Source organism: Miniopterus natalensis, chromosome 4 (assembly GCF_054644295.1).
Source record: "Miniopterus natalensis isolate mMinNat1 chromosome 4, mMinNat1.hap1, whole genome shotgun sequence".
NCBI lineage: Eukaryota > Metazoa > Chordata > Mammalia > Chiroptera > Miniopteridae > Miniopterus > Miniopterus natalensis.
Window position 1 is genome coordinate 66,902,418 of NC_142084.1, and position 24,898 is coordinate 66,927,315.

A 24,898-nucleotide genomic window follows, 5' to 3' on the forward strand; every position below is an offset into this window, starting at 1 on the left:
CCAGACCACCTGGCGCGGCGCGAGACGAGGGGCCTGCATCCGAGCTGGGCCGCGGCAGCAGGGACCTCACGCTCAGGCCGCCCAAGCCCCTCTTCCCTCCCGCTGAGCCCACCTGGAAATCGGGGTGAATGAAGGGGCCCCGCCTGGGGTCAGGAGACGTCCAGTGCTTTAACTATGGGGAAGGGTAGCACCAAGGGGTGTTGGGGGCACTGCCTGAGACGGGAAAGGCAGGTGGGGGCATCCATCAGCTCGGAACCAGAAGGTCATTGCGCGGGGGTGAGCGGGGAGCTGCGGGTTGACCGCGCGGAGCGGGGAGAGCCAGCAGGGGGGCGGGGGGGGCGGCCCCAGGGGCCCAGCCCGCAGCCTCCGGACACAGAGAGGGAAAATCGTTTGGCCATGGCGAGCAGACTCCCCTCGGACCCCACAGTCACAGGAGACGATAAACACGGTGGCCTCAAAGCCGCAGCACCAATGCGCCCCGAATGGGGCTCCCTGGGCGCCCCGCCCTCCGCCGGGGCTCAGCTGCTAAAGCAGACGGGGCCCAGTTCAAACCCAAACTTCTGGTTCGTCTGGCCGAAGTCGGAGGCCGCCACGTCCCACAGGGGCAGGAAGCCCACGCGGGAGGAGCGCAGCTCCAGGAGGGTCTTCGTCTGTCCCTTCCGGAGCTGGCCAAGGGGGCGCACGGGGTGAGTCGGCGGAGGGCGCCCCCCCGCCCCGCCCCGCCCCGCGCGGGCCACCCCGCCCGCTCCCTTACCCGGCAGCCGTCGTAGGGGACGGCGACGGTGGCGGCGGCCGTGTGGCCGAAGGACAGCTCCTCTCCGTTGGTGCCGAGGAAGCGCAGGGCGCGGCCGTGGTCGCCGGCCGCCTCGTCCAGCCAGGCGGCCGAGTTCTGGCACGAGTAGGTGAAGCTCTGGCGGGCGGTGGCGCTCAGCAGCTTCAGGAAGGTCAGCTGCACCACGCTCACCGGCGCCCCGTCCGCGTCCACGTAGGAGAACTGGGGGGACAAGGCGCAGGGTGGGCGCCCCGGGGCGCCCTTCCGCACCTGAGCTACCCAGCGCTTAAAATGTGCCTCGGGAGACTGAGAAAGTTTCTTTTTCTTTCTTAACCGTACTTGTGTAATGTTCATGTTTTATTTAATGATTTCATTCAAATTCTTCACTTAAATTCATAACTCTTAACCGAGCCCCCACCCGGTTATCAGAAAGCTTAGGTTTGGAACCCACTGAGAAGGGGCTCTTCTATTCCCGCTGCAGGTCTTGTGAAATCCAACTACAGATCAAGCATTTTCAGTGACATTTAGCTTCCAGATTACAGTGTCCCGTGAGTGTAAAATATGCACCAGACTCTGAAGAACTTGTATGAAAAAAAAGTGAACTGCCTCCATAATCTTTATATTGCTGTGCCAATATTTTGGATATGCTGGGTTAATAAAGTGTGTGATTAGCACATCACTGGCTTGAGACTGCGCTGGGCAGCGCATCCTTCACTCCCTTCTCTCTCCTGGCTCATTTCCGCACCCCCAACCGATATTTTCTGGGATCACCTCCTAGATAGACTACTTGCAATTGAATCTTTGTCTCGGGGCCTGTTTGGGGGGAATCCAAACCAAGATACCCCCTTACATCACTCTACAGCTTTGTTTCCTTGGTCCGTCTGTTCCCTTGGTTATATGGCCAGTACAATATCAACTTCACCAAGTCAAGAAATGCCCCTTAAACCTGATCTTTACAAATCCCGGAACCTCACCGGCCATCATGTTCCCCAAGGCAGGAACTGGGCATCGTACCTGTCTCCTCCCTCCCCTGCGGTGCATCCATTACTGGGTCCTATTAACTTGCCCTCTTTGATACTGTTCCAAGTCATGTCCTCCTCTCTGCCCCGTGGCACCAGCACCAGCCTGGACCCCCTCCTCACTCGCCTGGGTCAATGCATCCCTCTCTTCCAGGTCTCCCAGCCTCGAGTCTCACCAACACCACTACCAGCCCCAGAGGCATTTTTCTAACACAGAGCTTTGATCTGAGCTCCTCCCTCACTTAAACACATCCAATGGCTCCCTACTGCCCACAGGTCTTTCTGGGGAGAGGGGCCTAGCCCTCATCTACCTCCCAGCCTCTTCTCTAACCACATTGCCCCTCACACGCAGTCTCTAAAGCAGAGCAAGTGGCTTTTTCCTCTTTAAATTCACCAGACCCTCCCTTGACTCTGGGCCTTTGCACATGCTGTTCCCTGCCACAATCCTTCTTGTCCTCCTGAACTTGCTAACTCATTCTTTAGGCCTCAGCTGAGCTGTGACTGCTCGCAGGGAGCCTCAGGTCCTCCCAGCACTGCCTCTGGGTTTCCGCCATGCCCCATGCTTCCCCATCACAGATCCGACGCTGCCCCACTCACCCCCCCCCCACACCAGCCTGCAAGTCACCAACAAGGCAGAGGCGGGTCTGTCCTTCCCTCTCACCCTCAGAGCCCCTCTCCCAGCTCCCCACACTGGTTCTTGTGACTTTTCATACCACCTGCCACCTCGGCCTTCAGCAACTCACCTTCCTCCCTCTACGGAACGTGCTATACCAGCTTCCCGGCTTTTCCCTGGACCAGGAGGCCAGTTTCACCTGGGGGGGGAGGGAGGGTCAGGAGCAGGTGCCCACAAGTCCTTTCTGCATTTCCCTCCCATCAGTGAAGGCTGCAGGCCTTAAGTACCCGGGACTGTGGGGCTGTTGTCTGGCCATGGGAGAGGGCTTGGCTGGTGCACAGGGCAGGCCCAAGGGGAGGGCCCCGCTCCCAGGCAGCCCTCACCTGAGATGGCCGAGAGGTGGGCAGCTTGCACAGGATGGACAACTTCCAGGCGCCCCCCCCCCCCCACCCCACCCCCGGTTTCCCAGAAGTCCTCAGTGGAACCGAGCCTTGGGTGCCCAATGGTGACATTTTAACAATACTAGTTGCCTCCCATGACCCCTCTCACATCCCCCTCTCCCCTTCTGCTGCCTCCTGGGATTGCCTCTTAAATAAATGACCTGCCCAAAATGTGGGGAACCCAAACCAAGACCCCTCCTCACTCCCCTCTCCAGCTTCTCTCTGAGCAGGAGGAAGCGAGCTGGTGAGGGGTCAGGCTGCAGATGTCAGCACTCCAGCCCCCACACATTGGAGGTCTGAATGCCACTAACCTGGGGCTCTGATCAGTTAAAAATAATAATGTGTCAGAAAAAGAGCATGATTCAAAAGAAAAAGCCATGATTATGCACTTTCGTAGGCCCTGTGCTGGCTGCGTGTTTACCTGTGGTAGATATATTAGCACGTAGTCGGTGCTTAATCAGTATTTCCTGATATGTGCATTGGTACTGCGATTGCACAACCTCCCTATGGGGTAGATAATTGCTTGAGCCCCATTTTACAGATTAAAACACTGAGGTGACAGACTCGAATCTCAATCCCCTGGTCCAGAGCTGGTGCTGCTCTCCCCCTGCCCTCCACTGCTAAGCCTGGGGCTTGGTGTGCGAGGCTGTTAGGCTCAGGGCTCCCTGGTGGAGATGCCCAGGATTTCGGGGGGACCAGGAGATCTCCCCTCTCAGCCTGCAGCCTGGAGGGCAGCGAGCCCACCGGGCCTATAAGATAGCAGGTCAGGAGGCGGGTAGCCTGGTGGTTAGGGGCTGGGACTCGAGCCAGACTGTCATAGGTAATCTGGTCACCTCTCTGGGCCTCGGTGTCCTTGTCTGGGGGATGATGACAGACCTAGCACAGCTGGTGGTTAGGGCTCTGTAAGTTAGTGCATCTAAGTTGTCAGAGCGCTGAAGGTTGGCCAGCATTCCTGATTTCTGTACTAGCTTTCGGTGCCTGTCTTCCTCGTAGGAGGCAAGCCCCATAAAGCTCAGGTGGTGGTGTTTTAATTCTCTGCTGAGGCCCCAGCACTTGGCACACACTAGATGCTCAATAAATGTTGTTCGAAGGAAGGACAAAGCCGGGTGTGTGTGTTGGGGGCAGGGAGGGGGAACAGCCCTTCCTGGGTGCTGGGGGGGGTGGGATGCATCCAGAGCCCCCTCCGCCTCCCCCCGACGCCCCGAGGCACTCACGGTCTCGGACTTTTTGTCGGGGTAGAGGCAGGTCTCGCCGCCCGCCGTGAAGTTGCAGAAAACCCTGAGAGCGTCGCGCGCGCAGCCCTGGTTGGGGTCGATCCAGTATTCCCCTGCGCGGAGCCAGGGGCGGGTGAGGGCGGGCCCCGCGGCTCCCCGCCCGCCCGGGGAGGGGAGGGGCGGGGCGGGGCCTCACCGTCCGGCAGGTGCGGGTGGTTGCGGTGCAGCTCGTCGCACACCAGCCCGGGGCGCTGGGCAGTGCCCGGAGGGCGCCGCAGCTGCTCCAGCTCCAGGCTCAGCGACGTGAGAGAGGCCAGTACCTCCTCCAGGCCGCCCTCCGGAGCCTCCAGCGCCCTGGGGCCTGGGACAGAGCGCCGGCGCCGGCGCAGCCGGTGCAGCTCTGCGGGGGGACCCTGAGCAGAGATGGGGATGGAGGGCAGAGACCAGGGAGGAAGAGAGGGAGAGATCCAGGCAGAAATGAGAGACAGGCAGGCAGAGAGGCAGGGGCGGGAGAGATGAGAAAGGTGAGGGAGCGAGACAGACAGGGAGAGGGGCGGGGGAGATGGGGACAGAGACCACAGGAGGGAGAGAGACAGAAAGACTCAGAGGGCGCGAGAGGAGTACAAAGACGTCACAATAGAGAGAAGGAGGGGGGGAGGGGAGAAAACAGGTTAAATAGTGGAACAAGCATTGGAGACAGAGACAGAGACAGAGAAATGCCAGGAGAGACAGGAGAGGTGGAGAGACAGGGTGGGGAAGACAGAATGGAGAGGAGACCTGGTCAGCGTCCCATGGATGTCCCCCTAATCTCCCCCCACCACACACAGCCCAGATCCCTCTTTGGTTTTCAAGGCACCTGCCTCCCCTGAACGTCTGGTGTGTGCCCTGCCTCCCCTGAACGTCTGGTGTGTGCCCCACCTGGTTCTGAGCACTGGGGGACCCAGTGGGACACTCCGACCCTCATCCCTGGGGAACTCACCGGGGGACCTGGGGGGCCTGGGGGGCCAGTGTCTCCACGGGGGCCGAGGGATCCCTGTAGGGAGAAATGACTTGGGAGTAAACTCAGTCTATGGAGACGAGACCCCTTCCTGCCAACACACACACACATGCACACACACCTAGAGCCCTTGGGGTGGGACATGGCATTGTCAGCACCAAGAATAAAATACCATTTTCTTTCCATATTTTAACATCTCTGAAATCAGCGTCTTACCATCTCTGGCAAGTCATAGTTATTTGGCAGAATTGTTTTCTTTCATAGCAGTTTATAAAATAATGGTGCATCTTACAACTGATGGCATTTTAGATTTGATGAAATACAATGGTAGGTGCTGAATAAGTATTTGTTGAATGCGTGATTGAATCACTAAATAAATGAATGACTGCAAAGGAACTGAGGGCTCTGGTGTAGCAAGGGGTGGGGAGCTGGAACGTGGGAGCCCAAGGGAGCAGGGAGTACTCACCGGCCCCCCCTTTGAGCCCTTCTGTCCCAGGGGGCCCTGTGGAGCAGAGACAGGGAGAGATGGAGTCCTGGCTGGCTCACCATGCCGACCCCCACCTCACAGGCCCCTCATACTCACTGCCACGCCCGGGGGCCCAGGGGGGCCCAGAGAGCCAATGGGACCGGGGAGACCCTGGAGAAAGGACATCAGAGTCATCATCTCCATGGTCCCCTCCAGTCCCCTCAAGACACAGCCTCCAGCCTTCAAGTCCCCAGATGGAGCCCCATTCTCCCCAGACAGCGCTATCATTCCAGACCCAGGCTTCCCTAATGCAGCCCAAAGCAAACCGGCCTCCCCACTGTGCCCTCCTTTGAGGGCCCTTTTCCCACACACTCACGGGTTCTCCCTTGGGGCCAGGAGGGCCCTGCACGCCTGGCAATCCCTGATCCCCTTTCTCACCAGCCTCTCCAGGGGGGCCAATGAGGCCCATTAATCCGATGTGGCCCTGGAGGACAGAAGTCGCATGTGGAGGAAGAAGGGGTATCGGGGATAGTGCAGGTTGGTAAGACCCCAGGCTCCCAGCCCTCTGGCCAAGGAGGAAATGGAGGTGAAGGGGGAGGGAAATAATGGAAGGAGGTGGCCTTACCTTTTCCCCTTTGAGGCCAGCATCTCCCTTCAGCCCTGGGAGGCCAGAGGGCCCCTGGAAGGAGAGGGAGAGTCAGTTGGTGAGACTCAAACATAAAACCTCAAGGTCCATGTGGGTGAATGGCGGGGGGGGGGGGGGCGTCAAACGGAAAATTTCCCAGATTTCAAAGGGAAATTGCCAGGATGTGACCGTGGGGATAGTCAGGAGGGAGGAGGGATGAAGGATAATACAGGGTTGGCTGGGGGGTGGCCAATATGAATGCTCCGCGGTGGAGAGCAGTGTGGTGGCCAATGCAGATCATCAAGATGCGCGGCCAGGGTACGTAGTACACATGGTCAGGGTCGACAGTCAGTGAAGGGTCAGCCTGCTCAGCAGCGCCATGGCCACGTGGTGGTCACTGTGGTTCTTAGTGCCAGGGCCTCAGAGACAAAGAAGTCTCTTACCAGGGGGCCAGGAGGACCCATCTGTCCAGGAGGTCCCAGGAGGCCTGGTTCACCCTGGGATGGAACAGAACATGGGGGTCTGCACGCTGCCAGAACCCAGTGAGGATGCCCCCACCCCTACCAGGGTCAGCCCCTCCCAACTGCGATGAGAAGTTATAAAGTGTGAGCACACGGGGAGGGCCTGACCCACCCCAACCCCATCCCTGCTCCTGCCCCACTCACCACTGGCCCAGGGATCCCTCGAAGACCCTCAGGCCCGACATGTCCAGGGGGCCCTCGAGCTCCCACGGGGCCTGTCCTCCCTAAGGGACCATCAGGACCTGGCTCCCCCTAAAATGGACAGGAGCAAGGGAGGGGGCAGAGAGTCAGGGAATACCTGCCTCCTGACCCCCTAACCAAGAACCTTCAGGGAAAGGGAGGGAATTGGGGCACCTGTGGTGGTCACAGAGCCCCTCCTCATTCTGGTGGCCCAACTGTTAGCTGAGGGGTCAGGCCAGGGACGCCTCCCTGGGCAGGAGGCACTCACCTTGGCACCTTTCTCCCCTTCTCTGCCTTCTTGCCCCATGTGGCCAGGAGGACCCTAAGAAGGGAGAGACCATTAGATGGGGCCCTTTGGGGATGAGTGGGGGGTTGTGTGAGTGAGTGGGGGCCTGTGGGGGTGAGTGGGGGTCTTTGGAGGTGAGTGGGGGCCTGTGGGGGTAAGTGGGGACTTGTGGGGGTGGGAGGCCTATGGAGCGACGAGGGACATGTGGGGATGATCGAGGTCCTGTGGGGGTGAGTGGAAGCCTGTGGGGGTCTGTGGGGGTAAGTGGGACAAGGTTGGAGCAAGGGCAGCTAGGAGGCAGGTGATCACTCACCCTCTTGCCAGGGGGCCCCCGGGGACCGGGTTCCCCAGAAGCACCAGGAGGACCCTGTGGAGATGATAAGAGCACCAGAACAGCATGAGCTAATGTTGGCTGAGCATGGCAACGTTTCAAGATGCCTTTGACTCAAAGACAGCTTTACACAAACTCATCCAGCACACCCGCCTCCTGCCTCCTCCCTCAAGCTTTTCACATTCACGGTGAGGCCCCAAGAGACAAAGCAGGTGCACCTACATGGGCCCTGGGTGCCTCTTTAACCCGCTCCTCTGGCCCCCAATGCACCTACTCACCAGCCCGGCCCCCACTCCCAGCATCACATCCTGTTTCCTCACTCACCGGTCCTCCAACATCACCAGGGTCTCCTCTCTCCCCCGGGGGACCATCTAGACCCTGCGGTGGGGGAGAGGGGTCAGAGTTGGGAGGGATCATGGGGGCACATGAGAATTTGGGGGTGAGACTTGGAGGATAATGAAGGTTATTTGTTCAAGCGACCTTGCTTAGGCCTATGGGGTAGGGACATGAGGACACCAGGTCTCTGGGGGGTGAGGGGGGACCTGTGAGTATGAGTGGGGGTGAGAATCAGGGAATCTGATGGGTTTGGCGGGGGCAGGAGGGCTCACACCCACCAAAACTCCAGGGTCTCCAGGGGGTCCTGGATCTCCTGGGAGCCCCGTGGGTCCCTGGAACACAGAATAAGTAATCACATCTCAGAATTATTGCACGCTCACTCACTCACGTCACAGATGCATGGGGCGCAGGCACAGTTCTGGCTGCTGGTGACACATGCGAACAGAACACACGTCCACCCGGCAGAGAGCGCACTAGTGTTTCATGTGGGCAGGTGCCGCGCTAGGAGCCTCAGGTGCATCGCTCGCTTGGCCCAGCAGCCCCCAGCTCGGGACTCACGGGGAGAACTAACCCAGTGGGACACAGCAGGTGGGGGCGGAGAGGCCCACATCGCGGCCACACAGACACTGAAGCTCCCCACTGCCCTGCCACCCCACCGCGCCCCACCGCGGGGCAGGAGGGTCTCAGCCTCTGCCCAATGGAAATCCCACCGCAGCGCCAATCTTCACCTTGTCGTTCCCAGCATTGTTAGAATGATTCCATGTGGAAGCAAGTCCCCTCCCAATGACATATAATCACTGTATTTTCATGTTGACTCATTCATTCATTCAATCATTCATTCATTCTATCATTCATTCATTCACTCATTCATTCATTCATTCAGCCATGTTCTGGGTTGTTCATAGGATCAACACAATAGAGAAACGGACACCTGACTGGCAGTTGGGAAGTAGGTTTGAGTAGACACGAGTGCCCTTCCCCCATCTCTGCCTCCACCTCCCCCAAGACTCACCACGTTCCCTTTAGCTCCATCCTCTCCAGGGGGGCCCTTCTTTCCTGGGGGTCCTGCAGCCCCAGATGGGCCTGAGTCCCCCTTTTCACCAACTTCTCCCTTGGGTCCCTTTACAGAAACAGAAGTCAGAAGTCAGAAGAGCCTGGACTCCCCAGAGGTCAAGGTTAGCACACTTGGATTTAGGAATCCGGGTGGTCTGGGATTTTCTTGGGGTCAGGGATCAGAGTAGCCTAGACTCCCAAGGGTAAGAAGTCAAGGGGATCTAGGACTCATAGGAGTCAGGGATCAGGATTGTCCAGTTGCCTAGAGGTCAATGGCAAGGTTGGCCTAGTCCATGTACCACTCTAGAGTGAATTCAAATAGGAGCCCCCTGTGAGAAGCTCATCCCCAAGCCAGGGTCATATTAGATCTGAGCCCCATCTACCCCCTTGGTCCCACACCCTTGTGCAGTGTACAACCTGTATGTAGCACTGACACCTTCCAAGGTGTCATCAAGATAACTCAGGATGCCCATAAGTGCTGGGTCAGTGGGTGACTTAGGACTGCCCAGAGGTCAGTTGGCCTGAGATGCCCAGGGGCCAGGGGTTCCCTGGGATGGGTGCAGGGGCACAGGACATAGCCACTCACAGGGATGCCAGGGGCTCCTGGGAGTCCTAGGTCTCCAGCCTCCCCTGGTTCACCCTACAGGAGGCAAAGTGAGGATAGGGAAGGTTCGATCCTGGTAGACAGGGAGAGGGTCCCCAAACAGCCACTGCCAATCAGGACTGGTTGTGCCTCCCCCACCCTGTGGAGTCCACTGTCCTTTCTTACCTTCTCGCCCACAGCGCCCGGCTGACCAACTCCTCCAGGCAGCCCTGGAGGGCCCTGAAGAGACAGCAAGGGGTAGAGGTGGGACTGTGGGATTCCAATCTCCCCTTCTTGGGAAAAAGATGTCCCCACCTCTGAAGCCCTTCCTCTAGCCCCAGGGTCCTCACCTCTGATCCACTAGGGCCATGGGGACCCCGAGGACCTGGAGCTCCATGGGGACCCTGTGGGACAATCAGAATAGCATCATGTGACTCCCAAGGCCCCCCAAAATGCTCCCGTAGCCACAAACACCACCCTTGATGCTTGTGACTCGAATGATCCTTAAAATGACAATGTGGCCTGTGATGTCTCCCCAACATCAATCTAACGGCCACCCTCACCCTGCCACTATCCTCCCCCTTCTACCTTCTCCCCCATTGTCCATACCATGGACCCCACGTCTCCGACCTCCCCTTTTTCTCCAGGAGGGCCTGGCAGTCCCTGTGGAAAAAAGAAGCAAGATTGGGGCATAGGGTGGTGAGAACCAGAGTCTGTGCCCCCCAAACTCAGACACCCACCTGCAGGCCTGGGGGGCCAATCACCCCCACGAAGCCTCTCACTCCATCATCTCCTTTCTGCCCAAAGAGGCCCGGGGGTCCCCTGCGTCCCTGAGCCCCGTCTGCTCCCTGGGAGAAGAAGAGGGCCGGGCAAAGTTAGGGTCCAGGTCAACGGCTGGAAATAGGCTCAGGGTCAAAGTCAGGATCGAGGTTGATGGTTGGAGTCAGGGTTGGGATTTACTGTGGGGAGGGTCAGGGTTAGGTTTGGAGTTAGGGGTGTGGGTTAAGGGTTAGAGTTTGGGAATAAAGTCAAGGGTTGAGTCAAAGTTTTGAGATGAACATTGGGTGATGAGTCGGGTTCATATTGAGGTCAAGGTCATGAGCAGGGTTGAGATGGGGTTGAGATAGAATTTAGGGCTGGGCTTGAGGTTGGGGCCAAGGCCAGGTTCAGAGTTTGGACTCAGGTTGAGGTCAGCACTGAAGGGTACACCAGGATTGGGGTTAGGGTAAGACTGGGTCAGGATTTAGCTAATGAGGCATTTGAAGATAAGGTTTGAGTTGGGGTTGAGGTTAAGGTCACAGGCGGGTTGAGACTGGGGCCGAGATGGGGTCCAGGGTTGGGGCTGTTTCAGATTGAGTCAGATTCTGGGATGAGTTCATACTGGGTGTCAGCATGGAAGAGTAGATTATGGTTGGAATTGAGCCTGAGCCTGAGTCCAGGTGTAGGACACTGTCCCATCAGGAATTCAGGAGATGGTCACAAAGTTGGAAGCACCTACCGGGGAACCTGGGTGTCCCACAGGACCCTGTATCCCTATTGGTCCAGGTGGGCCCTGGAGGAGAAAACAGTTGAAAACCTCTAAAGTTCAAGATTGGGATGTGGAACTAGAAATGTCAATCATTGTCCCCTGCCCACTCTCCCCACCGGGAAGCCACAACTGCACACACACCTCAACCCTGTCCACCTAGCCACCAACTGAAGGGATCAGACACAGACATCTGTCCTAAGCTGGGCCCATCAGGCTTTTCCCCAGAAGTCCCCCAGCACCCAGGGACTGATGCTGGCAGCTGTGGCTGAAGTCCCAAAGGGAAGCTGGGGACGCAATGCCTCAGAGCCGCAGAGTCACCCCAGAGAGAATGACATGCCACCAAGGAAGAGCAGAGGAGAGAGTAACTGCCTCAGGGCCCTTCCCATCCTCCTGGGGCCCCAGTGACTTGGCCGCTTCATTTCAGGTAGTTTGAGTGGCTCTTCTTACTTGCAGGTGTCAAGATGAAGCTCAGGAAGGCAGGAAGCTCCATGGCCTCCCCTCTGCCCCACCCACCCATCCTCCACATTCCTCTCCCCTCCCTGAGGACCCACCCCCAAGTGGGGACCCCTTACTTACCGCGTCCCCCTTATCGCCTTTGCTCCCCTTGTGACCAGGGGTGCCCATGTCCCCCTGCAGAGGAACCAGGATGAGGGAGGACCCCAGCCCTTGGCCCCCAGCCTTCCCCAGCCCTCCCTCTCCATGAACTCTCACCTTGTCCCCCTCCTCTCCAGAAGGCCCGACAGTTCCAGGGGGCCCGGGGAGCCCCAGGGGCCCTGGGATGCCGTCTTGGCCAGTGGGGCCAGGGGGCCCACGTTCGCCCTGTGCGAGAGTAGGAGGGAAGTCAGGCGCTAGGGCTAGAGGGGGGTCCTGTTAAGTGGAGGGCCTGGGGTGGGCAGAGCACTTACCGGGGACCCCTTCTCTCCTGTAGGGCCAACAGGGCCTTGGCCTCCACTTTGGCCAGGAAGCCCAATGCCTCCTGCTGGGCCCACAGGCCCACGCTCCCCAGGGGAGCCCTGAAAACAGGGGTGAGGTGTCAGGAAAAATAACAATAGCAGTAGTTCTCATTTCTGGAGGTTTTCAAGCTGCCAGGCAGAGTTTAGGTGATTACCAGAAGGCACCCAAACTGTTGCCCACGCAGCAGGCAGAGGACTCTGTGAACACCTAAGTCAGGGTAAGTGCTTCCCTCTGTAACCACAGCCCTCAGGGCTCCCTCCTCAGAAAAAAAGAGAAGTCCTCCTGGCAGCCCACACAACCCGCCCCTGGCCCCTCCCACCCTCACCTCCTCCTACTTTCACCCTCACTTACTCCCCTCCAGCCACACGGGGCTCCTTGCTGTTTCCTCCAATAAGCCAGACATGGTCCAGCCTCAGGGCCTTTGCACATGCTGTCCCTCTGCCTGGAATTCTTTTCCCCCAGACATCCACAGGGCTCCTTCCATTCCTCCTCAGGTCTCAACTCAAATTCTACCTTCTCAGGAGGCCTTCCCTGACCTGCCTACCTCAACTGCTCTTCCCTTCTCTCTGCACTGCTGTTTTGGGGGTATTCATCACTGCTGATTTCCTGTCTCCCCAACTAGAACACAACCTCCAGGAGAAAGGAGGTTTTATATGTTTTTGTCTGGCACGCAGGTAAGCATGTGTCAGAGGGAACATCTCATTGAGTTATACGATAACCTATGAGATGGGCTATATTACAGGTGAGGAAACTGAGGTTCACAGAGTAGCATGACTACCCGCCAGTGACAGAGCTGGATGTGACTCAGGACTGTCTGACTGCAAAAATAGTGGACTTAATATTTTAATGTCAAGCTTCCCAGACACCCCAACTTCCCTCCACCCTGCTTCCCACCCAGCAGATGGGGTTCCACTTACATTGGCACCAATGGGGCCTGGGGGGCCCTTGTCACCCTTCAACCCAGTAGGTCCCTGAAGGAGGAGATGATTCACAGTCAAAAGACCCCCACAGGTACCCCCAGGTTCTGTCTTCATTTTGGGGGGCTCACAGTTCCCACCTCCTTCCGGACACTGAGGTTCAGGGGTCAGTCTCCTCCAGGTCCCTCCTGCTATCATTCCTTTACTTTCACGGTTGTCCCCACCAAAGATGCTGTCACCATGTCCCTGCCCTGAGCCCCTCATTTCCTTCTCTACTTCACAGCCCAGCCAGGTACAAGAGGGCCCCGAAGGATACTCACAGGGTCCCCTAGGGCTCCTTGGGGGCCAGGGAAGCCCCTAGGTCCAGGTGGTCCTTCCTTCCCAAGGGGCCCCAGTGGCCCCAGCTCCCCCTGCAGGAGTGCAGAGGAGAAGGGTCAGGCTCCAGAGAAAGGCTGTCTCCTCTCAATTTGTGAGTCTACCCCCTGTGGGGCTAATTCTGAGCCTTCAGGTGGCATGGGGCCATTGAGGGACCTTCAGGGCCACTCCACCAGGATCTCCCACAGGGCAGGGTCTCACCTTGGCCCCCTCTCTGCCTTCCGGTCCTGGGAGGCCTTGTTCACCAGGGGGTCCTGGAGGACCTGGCGGCCCCCTCTCGCCTAGAGGTCCTGCTTCTCCTGTCTTTCCCTGGAGAGAAAGGAGGCCCATCTTGAACGGAGGTGGTCTGGGGTAGGGGTCTGTCTGAAATCCACTTTCCCCCAAATATCCTCCATCTGGTACAAAACTAGGGGAACTTGGGGGGTCCACTCTGACCTGAGGTCCCACAACGCCAGCTGGACCAGGTGGGCCTGTTTGACCTTGAAAGCCCTGGAGAGAAAAAATTAAAAGGAGGTGTCACACGGGGGAGGGGGGCAGAATGGAAAGCCTAATGGGGTCAGAGGTCAAGTGGTCACTCACCAATTCTCCTCTCTGTCCAGGGTGCCCAGTTCGTCCTTCTTTCCCCTGGGGGCCCTGATGGACAAGGTCGGAGAGAGTGGAGGCACAAATAAGGAGCCTCTCCACTCCCCAGCCCCCCTCCTACCCACCCAGCCAGGGTGAGCTCACTTACAGGGGGACCCTTTGGCCCAGAAAATCCAGGGGGCCCCTGTAGGCCTGGGAGGCCCTAAAATGGAACCAGAAGTCATTATTCATCACTCCTGCCTGGCACCCCTGAACCCTACATAATGACAAGAACTAGCACATATCGAGCAACTTCTGCATACAAGGCACAGAGCCTGGCATACAGCAGTCGTTTTGTTCACCACTGCAGCCCTTGGGGTGGGGACTGTGGTTATTTCCATCTTGCAGAGGAGGAAACTGAGGCCCAGAGAGGTTCAGTGGCTTGCCCAAGGTCACACAGCGGGTCAGTGGCCAAGGTAGGACTTGAACTCATGACCCTGACCTCAGAAGCTGTGCTCTTTCCACTGCATTATGATATCTCCCTCCCTCCTGGATTTGTCTCCTACCCAGAAACTCACTCACTCACTCATTCACTCACTCACTCACTCACTCACTCACTCACCTTTTCTCCAGGGATCCCAGGGGCCCCGTCCTGGCCCACGTTGCCCTAGGACAGAGCGAATGAGATTCACGCCCCAGAACAATTTGGCTGGGCGGGGCTGGGCTGGGCTGGGCTGGGCGGGGCTGGGCGGGGTGGGGCTGGGCTGGGCGGGGCTGGGGCAGGGCTGGGACCGGGCTGGGACGGGGCTGGGAGGGGCTGGGCGGGGCTGGACGGGGCTGGGCGGGGCTGGGCGGGGCTGGGCGGGGCTGGGACCGGCTGCGAGCCCGCGCACAGGGCCTGCCTGGGCTTGGTGGCCGCGCACCCGCACCCGTACCTTGGGGCCCGGCTGCCCTGTGGCACCCTGCTGCCCCCTCTCTCCACGGGAACCCTGAATAGACAGGAAGCAGAGGTTAGAAGTGGGGGGCTTGGAGGCGAGCTGGAGCCCCCTAGGTCTCCCCGCTTCGCGACTCCCCTCCGGCCCCGCCGGGGACACAGACACGACCCGAGTCCTCTCCCTCGCCCACTTTTGACCCCCGACTCCCCTGCGCAGCCCCTCCTCGCAGCCCCGCCCCCAGACCCGAGACGCGCGGGGTGGGAGAAGCCGTCCGTTTCTTACAGGCAGGCCCCGCTCTCCTTCCAGGCCCGGCTGCCCTGCCTTCCCCTGGAAAATGGATCAGGTGAGGGGAGCAGAAGAGAGTTAGGGCGCAAACACATGACGCGGACACGCGATGGCGCCCCCTACAGGCCTGGAAAGACATCTGCCACCACCTCTTCACAAGCCTTGCACACGCACACGCACACGCACACGCACGAAGATCACAGACCTGTATCTTCGCACCTCCAGGACCCGCCCACACAAGCATGCCCCCCACGTGCACGCCTGCTCGCCACAGCTGCACACACGGCTGCATGCCACCAGGACAGGCACCGGGTGGCCGCAACCTCAGGCTGCCACGTGAAGCCTGTCACGCAATATGTCCCTTGGATGCGTGTACACTCCATGTAAACACGCGTGGGTTTCTGCGAGGACACAGTCCTGATAAGCACAACTCGTACATGCACTCATGTGCCTACACACGATGTCCCTTTACCCAGCAGCAATGCGCAGAGCCAAGTAATGCATGAATGTGTGCTCAGTCCCTCAGTAGATACGCATGCGTGTGTATCGTATCCTTTCACACACGCAGGCATGCCCCTCACACTCATTTATGTCCACAGTCACACACTGTGTGTAGGCTCATGCCCCGGACACTCAGCCACGGACCCACAGGCGACAGCACCCACACCCCATCTAATCTGCACTGAGAGGCACGCATGAGCACAGGTAGGCACAGACACGCCTGCCAGGATGCCAAGTGGGGTCACCTGCATGTGCCCTGCACTGCACATGGGAAGAAGTGTGCACACAAGTGTTTCCAGGCACACACACAGGCACTCAGCCCCCCCCCGCCCCCCCCATCGTGCACAGCCAAGATGTTGTCATCCCCCCCCCCCGCAAGCCCCTCCCCCTGCCCATCACCACTCACCCGCTTCCCTTTCTCTCCTAAGGGTCCCAGGGGACCAGGAAGGCCTGTAGATCCCTGAGTAGAGAGAAGCAGCGGAGAGAAAAGATGGGGTGCAGAGTGTGGCTGCTGCATCCCTCACCCCATTGGTCCCTCACCCCGATTCAACCACCCCATCCTTTCAGGCCTTCCCATGCCACTGATTCCAGAAGCTTCTGTGACCCTCCAGCCCTGTCTCCTCCAGAGCAGCCCTCTGCCCTCCTCCCCCCTCACTCTCCCCCTTGCTCACCCCACTGCAGCCGCACTGGCCTCCTCAGTGCCACTCAGACACCAACAGTCTCCCGCCCGAGGCCTTGGCACTGGCTGCTCCCTTGGCCTTGGACGCTCTTCTCTCCGTCCCCACAGAGCTGGCTCCTCCCCACCACTTAGTGTCATGCACGCATCTGGCTTCCTGCCCGCTCCTGACCACCACGTCCTGAGTCACCCTCTGTCTATCACATTGTCTTATTTTGTTTTCCCGTAATATTTGTACCGAAACAGCCTCGTTCACTTGCTTACTTATCCTACATCTGTTTTCCCCACTGGGACATAGTGCTCTGCTCTCACTCCCCACTGCCTGGCACGTAGTGGGCGCTTCCCCACCGTTTGTTAACTGAGGGGCTCCAGCCCACCCTGTGCTGCATCCTGGGGGTGTCCTCCCTCCACCTGGAGGAAGCAGCACAGGCTCTGAGTCCCCTCCCACCCTTCACTGCGTCTTGAATCCCTGATCCACCTCTGTGTGGCCCTGGGAAAATGCCTTCATTCTTCTGGAATCAGTCTCCTTATTTGCAGCCAACAGTATCCCCCTCACAAGGCTTTGGTGGGGCTTAAGTAGGGTAAAGGGTAGAAAGTGTTTTACACAATGCTTGGCACATCGTAAGTGCTCGAGAAATGTTAGTTGTCATTATTGTTATTTCTGAGTATTACTATCTGCTATGAACTGAAATAGTCCCCCTCAAAATTCACATGCTGAAACTCTAATCCCCATTGTGACAGTACTGGGAAGCGAGGCCTTTGGGGGGTGTTAAGTCAGGTCAGTGGAGCCGTCATGAATGGGATCATTGCCCTTAAAATAAGAGGAGACTAGATCTCTCCCCCTCTTTCCCTCCCTTTCTCTCCCCGCCCCCCCCCCCCAGCATGTGTGGCTACAGAAAGAAGATGTTGTCTACAAACCAGGAAGAGCCCCCCAGAACCCAACCACACTGGCATTCTGATCTCAGACCGCCCCCTTCCAGAACTGTGAGAAATGTTTCTGTTGGTTAAGCCACCCGGTCTAAGGTGTTTTTGTTACAGCAGCCTGAGCTGACTATGACACTGACCTCGATTCAACAGACACACCTTGCCTCCCAGGATGCTTTGCTCCATGCCCAAGACACACTGACAGGTCCTGGCTCAGTGGCTTTGCTCTGACTTCCATGAACTTCTCCCACAGACTGAGTTTTATCCGTAGCTATGGTGCTTTGAGTTTATCCCCAAACCTAATTATGTCAGTCGCCCTTGCTACTGGAGTCATGTGACTTAATGAAAGTTTACAGAAACTGATGAAATGTAGAAAGGAAAAGAAAGATGTCCATCAAGTCTAAGTTAAACGTAACAGACTCGATATGAAGGGAAGCCACTAAAAAAAAATGTTGTCAAATTAGGCACGGGCAAGATAACTGTGCCAGACTGAGAGGGCAAAAGCTGAAACTCAGGGACGATTCTACACCAAGGTTTCTTCCCAAGTGTCTTTAAGCTTCTACTCCACGTTATATAAACAAAAATGATAAATCATTAGTGATGTAATATGGGTGTAGCTTTGGCAGAAAACATGTCTAATCAGTAGCTTCATCCATCAAACCACTGGCAAGCGATGTACATTTTTATCTAAGTACATTTTATTGTAAGTTATAACTAATTCAAGATCTGTAAGATCTGTATTTTTTATGATTCTCCTCCTTGCTGAATGTTTAAACCGATTTCAGTCACATAAAGTAAGAAGGATCCTATAAATTTTTTATCATAAAAATCGTCATTATTATAACCAAACAGATGAAATAGATACCACTGGTATCTCCATTTTGCAACTGAAAAAAATGGGCTCAAGAAACGCCCAGGATTACTTAACAGGTAAGGGGCGACTTGCCCAAGGTCACATAGAAGCTAATGGATGGGTATTTGAGCCCAACTCTGTTGCCAAAGCCCATATCTTATGCTGTTTGTCAATGACCAAGGGGGTGGATAGCTCACCCCCTAGGCCGCAGCCCAGACCCCCAGATGTTAATCAGTCTCTGCACCCTGCCCTTGCTCACCTTCAGCCCCCTAGCTTCTTACCTTAGGGCCTGGGCGTCCTGGGTAACCTGGGAGACCTGGCACTCCAAGTTTGCCCTGTGGAGAGATTATGGAACAAAGGTCAGAAATTGCAACCTGGAGGTCAGAGGGGAAAGGGCAGGATGGCTGGGACCGGTGGAGGGAGCAGCAGGGTGAGATTCAGGCAACATGCTTCAGATCCTGGCTCCTGCCTGGGAGGGGCCTGTCCTTGGGCAGCTCACTCGACCATTCCAAATATCAGTTCCCTTGTCCGTAGAATGGGGATTCAAATGCCCATTGCACCCTGGCCAGTGTGGCTCCATGGTTAGGGTGTCAACCCGCACACTGAAGGGTCACGGGTTCGATACCCGGTCAAGGGCACATATGTGGGTTGCAGGTTAGATATCTGGCCCCTGTCCTGGCACGTGTGGCAGGCAGCAGATCGATGTGTCTCTCTCACATTGATGTTTCTCTCTCTCCCTCCCTCCCTTCCACTCTCTAAAAATCAATATCCTGGGGTGGGGATTAACAACAACAAATGCCTGTTGCATGTGCTGATTATGGGAATAAAAAGCAGGTAATGCGGGGGAACTGCTCTGCAATGCTGAGCTGTGGGTTAGGGGAGATGGTGAGGACAGCAGCCTCCTGAGGAGGGAGAGGAAAGGGCAGAGGGCAGAGGGCAGAAGGCCAGGGAACACGGTGACCACAGGATGAGAAGCCGAAGGGGACACTGGAGGGGGTGACCCGGGTGCATTCACCTTCTCCCCAGCTGAGCCTGGGGGCCCTTCCTCACCAGGCAGCCCCTCCTGCCCTTTCAGCCCTTCAGGACCATCCTCTCCCCGGGGACCTGGGGGTCCCGGGTGCCCCTGGAATGGAAAGGAGAGACCCTAATATCAATTCCTTTGTCACTCTTACTCCCTCCAGCCCTCTGTCTTAGCTCCAACTCACCCCTTCCCTATCTTCCCCAAGTCCCCCAAACCCACAAGACCCCTCATCTGGAGATCACCTTACCCGATCGCCTTTAAGCCCCCCATCACCCTTGAAGCCTGGGAAGCCATCCTCTCCCTGAATGGGAGAGAGTACAGAGGTCAGAGGTCAGGGTTTCCGGAAAGGGACACAGGCTGAGCCCCATTATTATTATGGCTCCCCCCAAGGGATCCCCTTCTTTCTCACCATCTCGCCTTTCTCCCCTTGGATGCCCCGGTTGCCAGAGGTACCCTGAAAAATAAAAAAGCTCTCAGGTCCCTCTCCTGCTTAAGAAGGGCCCCAAACTCAGCCCCCTGCCCCAAAACAGCCAGGACAGTCCCAAGAAGATGTTGGACTGGAGTGGGGTGGGGGCAGGCCCAGAGGAAATGATCTTTCCCAAAGCCCACTAGTGTGGTGTGCAAGAAGCTGCCTCTCTCCCTCCCCTTCTCACTGGCAGCCTCCTAAGGTCATCTGCGTGAGGATGTGCAGGGAAGGCCAAATTTCCAAGTAATTAATTCCCGTCTCCCAGGGACACTGTGTCCACATTTGCCTCTGGCAGGAGAAGGACGATGAGCATTCCAGGCCCCAGCCTCACTCTAAAGGCAAAGGAATGCTCCCATTGTACTGGCTACAATGCGACTCTGTGCCTGACAACAAGGCCAGTGTGTGCTGGGCTACAGCGAGATTGCTCAGTGCCACTCACACCAAACTCTGGGCTCCCGCCCCAAGGAAAGCTGCACTTGGCTACAGTGTAACTGAGCTCAGAGACTACAATGAAATTACACTGGGATACCATCTAACTATGTTTTTTGACAATAGCATGACTGTCTCCGGGTACAGAGAGATGCACTTGACCACAACGTAACTGAGCTTGGCAACAATTGTTCTCTGGCCTGGGCCACAATGTAACTAGATTCAGCTGTAACAAAGGTTTCAACTACATATAACTATGCCTGACTACAATGTTAATCTGAGTCTGGCCACCCACAGGACTCTGTGGCCGGCTATAATATAGCCTCCTCCCTGGTTATAGTGTAACTAAGCTTGCCTACAATGCAAAAGCGTAAAGAGACGACTCTTGGCTACCACCACACTCTGTTCTTAGACCACAGGTAAAGTGTTCTGGTACTTGGCTACAGTGTAACTGGATTTAGCTACCAAACAGATGTGAATTCCGATGTAAACAGTGCCCCTCTATTTAGCCACAGTGCAGCTCTTGGCTGTCCCCCCATTGCTGTGCTTGTAGATCATGTGACTCTGGGCTTGAGCTTTAAAACAACCTCTGCTTAACTACAATGTGCTGACCTGGCCTTGGGCGTGGCCTATGTGCTTACAGTGAAGTGGGTTCAGCTTCAAATGGATTTAACTGTTCTCAACTACAAGGCAACGACCACACCACAATGCTGTCCTTTGGCTGTTCAGCTCCAAAGTAACACACACACACCCATATATTGCCCCTCAGACCCAAACCACACTCTGCCACTACACCTTGCCCGGCAGATTGATTCCTCTCAACACACATGCAGATATTTCTGATGGAGCAGGTTCCCCAAAGCCAATGCCAATGAGTCACCCCTACCTGCAGGCCCCAAGTATCACCTACCTTCACGCCCCGAGGTCCAGGATATCCCCGAGGGCCTGCTGACCCTGGTGGGCCCTGAGATGAAGATAAGATTAGTGCCATCCTGTCCTTCCCCCTTCCATGGTTTCAGTGCCCTCATCTCTCTCATTAGCCCCTGACTCCTGGCCCTGCCTACCCTTCTCCCAACCCAGCTTCTCTCCAGATCACTTACCTGGGTCCCTTTCTCTCCTGTGGGGCCCTCATGGCCTGGGTGACCCTGGGGAAAAATATTAAGTTGTCAGAAGCCTACATCTACCACCCAAATTCCCAAGCCTCCCCTTTCTTCTTCCTCCATCTTCCAGCATCCAGTTCTCACCGGAGGGCCATCAGATCCTGTGAGGCCTGGAATTCCTGGGTGTCCAGGGGGACCCTGAAAGGTAATGAACAGTAGGAGGAGACAGAGGGTGTCAGAGCCCAGCATTCTGCTACCTCAGGGTTCCAGAACAAACAGATCCCTCGTGCCAGGAAATCTAACCCCAGCTCTGCCCAGACTTGCTTTGTGACTGTGGCTAAGCCCCCTCCCCTCTCTGAGCCTCAGAAATCCTCTGCTTGGCAATAGATGTCTCTCTCTCTGTCTGTCTGTCTCTCTCTCTCTCTCCCCCTTCCACTCTCTCTGAAAAGCAATGGAAGAAATATCCTCCAGTGAGAACTAAAATAAAAAATAAATAAATAAATAAATAAATAAATAAATAAATAAATAAATAAATAAATAGAAATCCTCTGCCTCTGAGAGAGTTGAGACAAAGGATGGAAAAACATGTTGAAGTGGGGGCTCCCTAGCCACACCCCTTTCTTTCGAAGTACCTCCCACCCACAGCTTCATCTGAAGAGAAATGGACCTTGGCAAGCATGAGGTGACCCCCTATGTCCTGCAAACAGAGGCAGGCAACTTGGCCCAGCCGAGCCAATCAGATTCTCTCCTGAAACTTACCTGACAGAAACTAGGATCAGCTGTTGGGGTAGCAACTCAAAATCAGGTAGAAATGATGGTTGGGGACACACTAAAGTCTGTGCTGAAAGAAGCCTGTCTGCCAAGGGAGACGGAAACGTGTGCAGAGGAACAAAGCTGACACCACAGGACCCCAGAGAAAGGGCTTTCCTGACCCATGAGCGGTGGTAATATTTTCTATGACTGGCTTCTGAGGGGTCCCCTGCATCCTGACAATATCCCCTTGTGTGATCTGGCTTAGTGCCATAGCTAACGAAAGGGGCTGGGCGGGGAAGCAGACAGTGTTGAAACAAGACGTGGTTGGGGGAGGAGGGAGACAGAGCTGTCACTCACCTTCTCCCCAGGAGTGCCAATAGGTCCCTGGGGGCCGGGAAGTCCCTGGGGACATAAAAAAAGAGGGCAAAGGAAAGCATGAGAAAGGGGTGGTGAGTGTTGCAGTTGGGGAGGCTGGGGGTGGTCTATGACCTTGGCTGACCTTCACCACCCGCAGTATTGGGAAAGAGCTCAAACCTGGGACCCAGGATTCCCCTGTTGTCCTGGAGGGCCTGGTTCTCCTGGAGGACCCTGGGGAGAAAGTGGGGTTTTGTGAAGCTGGAAGGGATCATGGCGTTGAGGTGTCAGTGAAGTTGACATTGGGGGGCCATGGAGTAGACAAGGATATGAACGGTCATGGGGTCGGAGTGTCAGAAAGCAGCGGGGTCAGAGGGTAGGGCACATACCACATTTCCTTTGGCACCCGGAGCACCATCAATTCCAACTGCGCCCTGGGGGAGGAGAAGCTGTGAGACGGGGCAGACGCACACGCAGGAGCCCGCGTCTGAGACACGAGGTGCGGGTGGAAAGGTGAGCGCACAGGAGAGACCAGGCAGCAGGAGGGGCCATGCAGAGGAAGGCGAGACGGCGGGCAGGGAGGCATTCTCACCGGGCTGCCCAGGGGGCCAGGGGAGCCTCGGGGGCCAATCAGTCCTCGGGGGCCCTGCAAGGAAGTGGGAACATTTTCCCCTCTTGCCTGCTCTGAGGCCCCATGAGTCCTGCCTTCCATCCCCTGCACCAGGCAAAGGGTCCAGGGGTCCCTGACACTCACCGGCTCTCCAGCCTGGCCAGTGGGCCCCAGAGGTCCCTCTGCTCCCTGTGGGAAAGCATCATTTGGGGAGGGGGGAGGAAGGACCCTTGGAGAACCACTCCCCATCTTGCCCCCTGAATACTCTACTCTCTGACTCTCATTCTGGCTTTCCACCTAAACCATCTCCTAACTCCCTTCCAAACTTACCTTCTTACCATCTTCTCCTGGGGGACCAGGTTGCCCCATAGGGCCAAAGTCACCCTGGGGTGGGGAACAGAAGGGAGTTTGGTGTGGAAAGGTGGGGATGGAAACCAGCCCCCCAGGAAAGAAGATGGGACTGAAGGGTGAGGACTCACACAGGAATGGAGGCTCTGGTACTGGGGGTGTGGATGGGCTCGTGAATGTTGGGAGGGGGCTGGGGCATGAGGGAGGGACCTCACACACTCACCCTTTGGCCCTGCTCACCGGGCAGCCCTGGAAGGCCATCAAAGCCCCTATCGCCCTGCACAAAGAGACACCAGCTGAGCCTCGAATCCTTGACCCTGACATTTCCTCAATTCCAGTCCCGTCCCCATTACCTACCTTAGGTCCCGTGTCCCCTGGGACGCCCCGAGCCCCATCTGCTCCAGAGCGGCCCTGTGGGAGAGGTCACATCATCAAGATACCTACTACCATTCATTGAGCACCTTCCACATGCAGAGTCCTGTGCTGGGAGCTTCTGTGTGTATTATTCTAACCTTCCAAGTGTACCTCAAACCCATCCCTTACTCTTTATAACCATTCCCTTTCTCTAGTCCAAGTCACCAGCATCACAAAAATTAAGAACCGTCATCTTCAGTCTCCATCAACTGCCCTGCTGTGTGTTTTCCACGGCACTTAAAACAATCTGCAGCTGTCCTGTTCGTCATCTCCCCCACGTGCCAGACTTTTCTGCACGTGCTGTTCCTTCTCCTGGAATGTCCTTCCTCTCCTGTCTGCCTGCTTCTGCCTCAGACCTCAGCTCAAGCCTCAGTTCCTTTGGCAAATCCTCCCTGCCTCTGGGCTCTTTTGTCACACACTCAGTGGAGCTGCCATCCTTTGTCCTGTTCTCTTATCCCACCAATGACACCAACAGACCCTGGAAGCACAAAGCTGAGGCTCATGCTGGGTGCTGAGCGATGGAGAAGAGATGATCTGAGGACCTAGGGGTCACTTACCATCTTGCCCTGTCGGCCACGGGGCCCAACAGGTCCCTGAAGGCCTCGGGGGCCCTAGAGGAGAAGGGAAAGGAGACATGGGAAGAAGAATGACGGGGAGGAAGGACTTATTTTAAATCATTCCCTAGGAAGGGCAGTAATTGCAAGTGTGTCCCAGCCCCTTTGTCATTTCCCCGACTAGTACTTTATCCTGTGGGAAGACCCTTCCCAGGAATCCTGTCCCCAGCCCCACCAGTCTCACCTGTGGCCCCGTTTCTCCCATCTCTCCTTTCTGGCCTGGATACCCAGGGAGACCCTTGGAAGAAGAGATGGGGTAATGCGATTAGGGTGGGTTCCCCTCTCCAGTGACGTAGCTGCCTCCTTCCTGCAGCCTCTTTACTCACCACGGGGCCTCTGCGTCCAGTGAGCCCTACTGGGCCAGGGGGGCCTTTCATGGAGAGCTGGAAAGACAGGGCAACAGAGCCTCAGATCTCCCACAAGCCTCCACCACACCCTCCCAAAGGGATCTTCAGGGGACAAATACCTGCCCTTCATCACCCCATCTCTGCCATTCTCTCGATGGCTCCCCCCCCCCCCCCGCCCGGATTGTCCTCCACGCACCTGAGCCTGCTGCAGTATTGCCTGAGCCTGGGCCTGCTGGAAGGAGACTGGGGGTCCTTTGAGGGAGCCGCTTGCAAACTGGAACTAGCAGGCAACTGGTAGTGAGGGGAGCCCCAAGGAGGGGCTCCACCACCACCACCACCACCCCCGGCTGTGCCACCCTAGCTCCTTACCGGCATCATGATCACAGTTCCTGGTAGACCCCGGATTCCGTCAGAGCCGGGGATTCCTGGGAGGCCAGCAGGGCCCTAAGAGAGGCCGAAGGGGACAGAGAGAGACAGGGGTGAGAGAGAGAGATGGA

At 56.8% G+C, this 24,898-nt stretch overlaps 1 protein-coding gene across 1 annotated transcript in view; it reads right to left on the reverse strand.

Moving 5' to 3' along the window:
• Positions 1 to 323: 323 nt before the first annotated feature.
• Positions 324 to 24,898, reverse strand: part of COL5A3 (collagen type V alpha 3 chain) — a 34,745-nt gene continuing 10,170 nt past the window's right edge. The window contains exons 12-67 of the mRNA XM_087816020.1: positions 24,771 to 24,845; positions 24,598 to 24,681; positions 24,381 to 24,437; positions 24,239 to 24,292; positions 23,998 to 24,051; positions 23,384 to 23,437; positions 23,250 to 23,303; positions 23,009 to 23,062; positions 22,823 to 22,867; positions 22,661 to 22,714; positions 22,458 to 22,502; positions 22,249 to 22,302; positions 22,072 to 22,116; positions 21,106 to 21,159; positions 20,962 to 21,006; positions 20,772 to 20,825; positions 19,376 to 19,420; positions 19,214 to 19,267; positions 18,961 to 19,068; positions 18,227 to 18,280; positions 15,899 to 15,952; positions 14,989 to 15,033; positions 14,707 to 14,760; positions 14,394 to 14,438; positions 13,941 to 13,994; positions 13,790 to 13,843; positions 13,646 to 13,699; positions 13,412 to 13,519; positions 13,156 to 13,245; positions 12,836 to 12,889; positions 11,870 to 11,977; positions 11,676 to 11,783; positions 11,541 to 11,594; positions 10,935 to 10,988; positions 10,177 to 10,284; positions 10,046 to 10,099; positions 9,787 to 9,840; positions 9,623 to 9,676; positions 9,440 to 9,493; positions 8,813 to 8,920; positions 8,079 to 8,132; positions 7,789 to 7,842; positions 7,447 to 7,500; positions 7,116 to 7,169; positions 6,812 to 6,919; positions 6,590 to 6,643; positions 6,147 to 6,200; positions 5,898 to 6,005; positions 5,639 to 5,692; positions 5,522 to 5,557; positions 5,038 to 5,091; positions 4,255 to 4,471; positions 4,059 to 4,171; positions 2,535 to 2,603; positions 755 to 994; positions 324 to 665 (exon numbers count right to left, since the gene is read on the reverse strand). Coding sequence (XP_087672146.1) covers positions 519 to 665; positions 755 to 994; positions 2,535 to 2,603; positions 4,059 to 4,171; positions 4,255 to 4,471; positions 5,038 to 5,091; positions 5,522 to 5,557; positions 5,639 to 5,692; positions 5,898 to 6,005; positions 6,147 to 6,200; positions 6,590 to 6,643; positions 6,812 to 6,919; positions 7,116 to 7,169; positions 7,447 to 7,500; positions 7,789 to 7,842; positions 8,079 to 8,132; positions 8,813 to 8,920; positions 9,440 to 9,493; positions 9,623 to 9,676; positions 9,787 to 9,840; positions 10,046 to 10,099; positions 10,177 to 10,284; positions 10,935 to 10,988; positions 11,541 to 11,594; positions 11,676 to 11,783; positions 11,870 to 11,977; positions 12,836 to 12,889; positions 13,156 to 13,245; positions 13,412 to 13,519; positions 13,646 to 13,699; positions 13,790 to 13,843; positions 13,941 to 13,994; positions 14,394 to 14,438; positions 14,707 to 14,760; positions 14,989 to 15,033; positions 15,899 to 15,952; positions 18,227 to 18,280; positions 18,961 to 19,068; positions 19,214 to 19,267; positions 19,376 to 19,420; positions 20,772 to 20,825; positions 20,962 to 21,006; positions 21,106 to 21,159; positions 22,072 to 22,116; positions 22,249 to 22,302; positions 22,458 to 22,502; positions 22,661 to 22,714; positions 22,823 to 22,867; positions 23,009 to 23,062; positions 23,250 to 23,303; positions 23,384 to 23,437; positions 23,998 to 24,051; positions 24,239 to 24,292; positions 24,381 to 24,437; positions 24,598 to 24,681; positions 24,771 to 24,845 — 3,981 coding nt within the window. The 3' untranslated portion in view covers positions 324 to 518. The remainder of the gene's footprint in view (positions 666 to 754; positions 995 to 2,534; positions 2,604 to 4,058; positions 4,172 to 4,254; positions 4,472 to 5,037; positions 5,092 to 5,521; positions 5,558 to 5,638; positions 5,693 to 5,897; positions 6,006 to 6,146; positions 6,201 to 6,589; positions 6,644 to 6,811; positions 6,920 to 7,115; positions 7,170 to 7,446; positions 7,501 to 7,788; positions 7,843 to 8,078; positions 8,133 to 8,812; positions 8,921 to 9,439; positions 9,494 to 9,622; positions 9,677 to 9,786; positions 9,841 to 10,045; positions 10,100 to 10,176; positions 10,285 to 10,934; positions 10,989 to 11,540; positions 11,595 to 11,675; positions 11,784 to 11,869; positions 11,978 to 12,835; positions 12,890 to 13,155; positions 13,246 to 13,411; positions 13,520 to 13,645; positions 13,700 to 13,789; positions 13,844 to 13,940; positions 13,995 to 14,393; positions 14,439 to 14,706; positions 14,761 to 14,988; positions 15,034 to 15,898; positions 15,953 to 18,226; positions 18,281 to 18,960; positions 19,069 to 19,213; positions 19,268 to 19,375; positions 19,421 to 20,771; positions 20,826 to 20,961; positions 21,007 to 21,105; positions 21,160 to 22,071; positions 22,117 to 22,248; positions 22,303 to 22,457; positions 22,503 to 22,660; positions 22,715 to 22,822; positions 22,868 to 23,008; positions 23,063 to 23,249; positions 23,304 to 23,383; positions 23,438 to 23,997; positions 24,052 to 24,238; positions 24,293 to 24,380; positions 24,438 to 24,597; positions 24,682 to 24,770; positions 24,846 to 24,898) is intronic.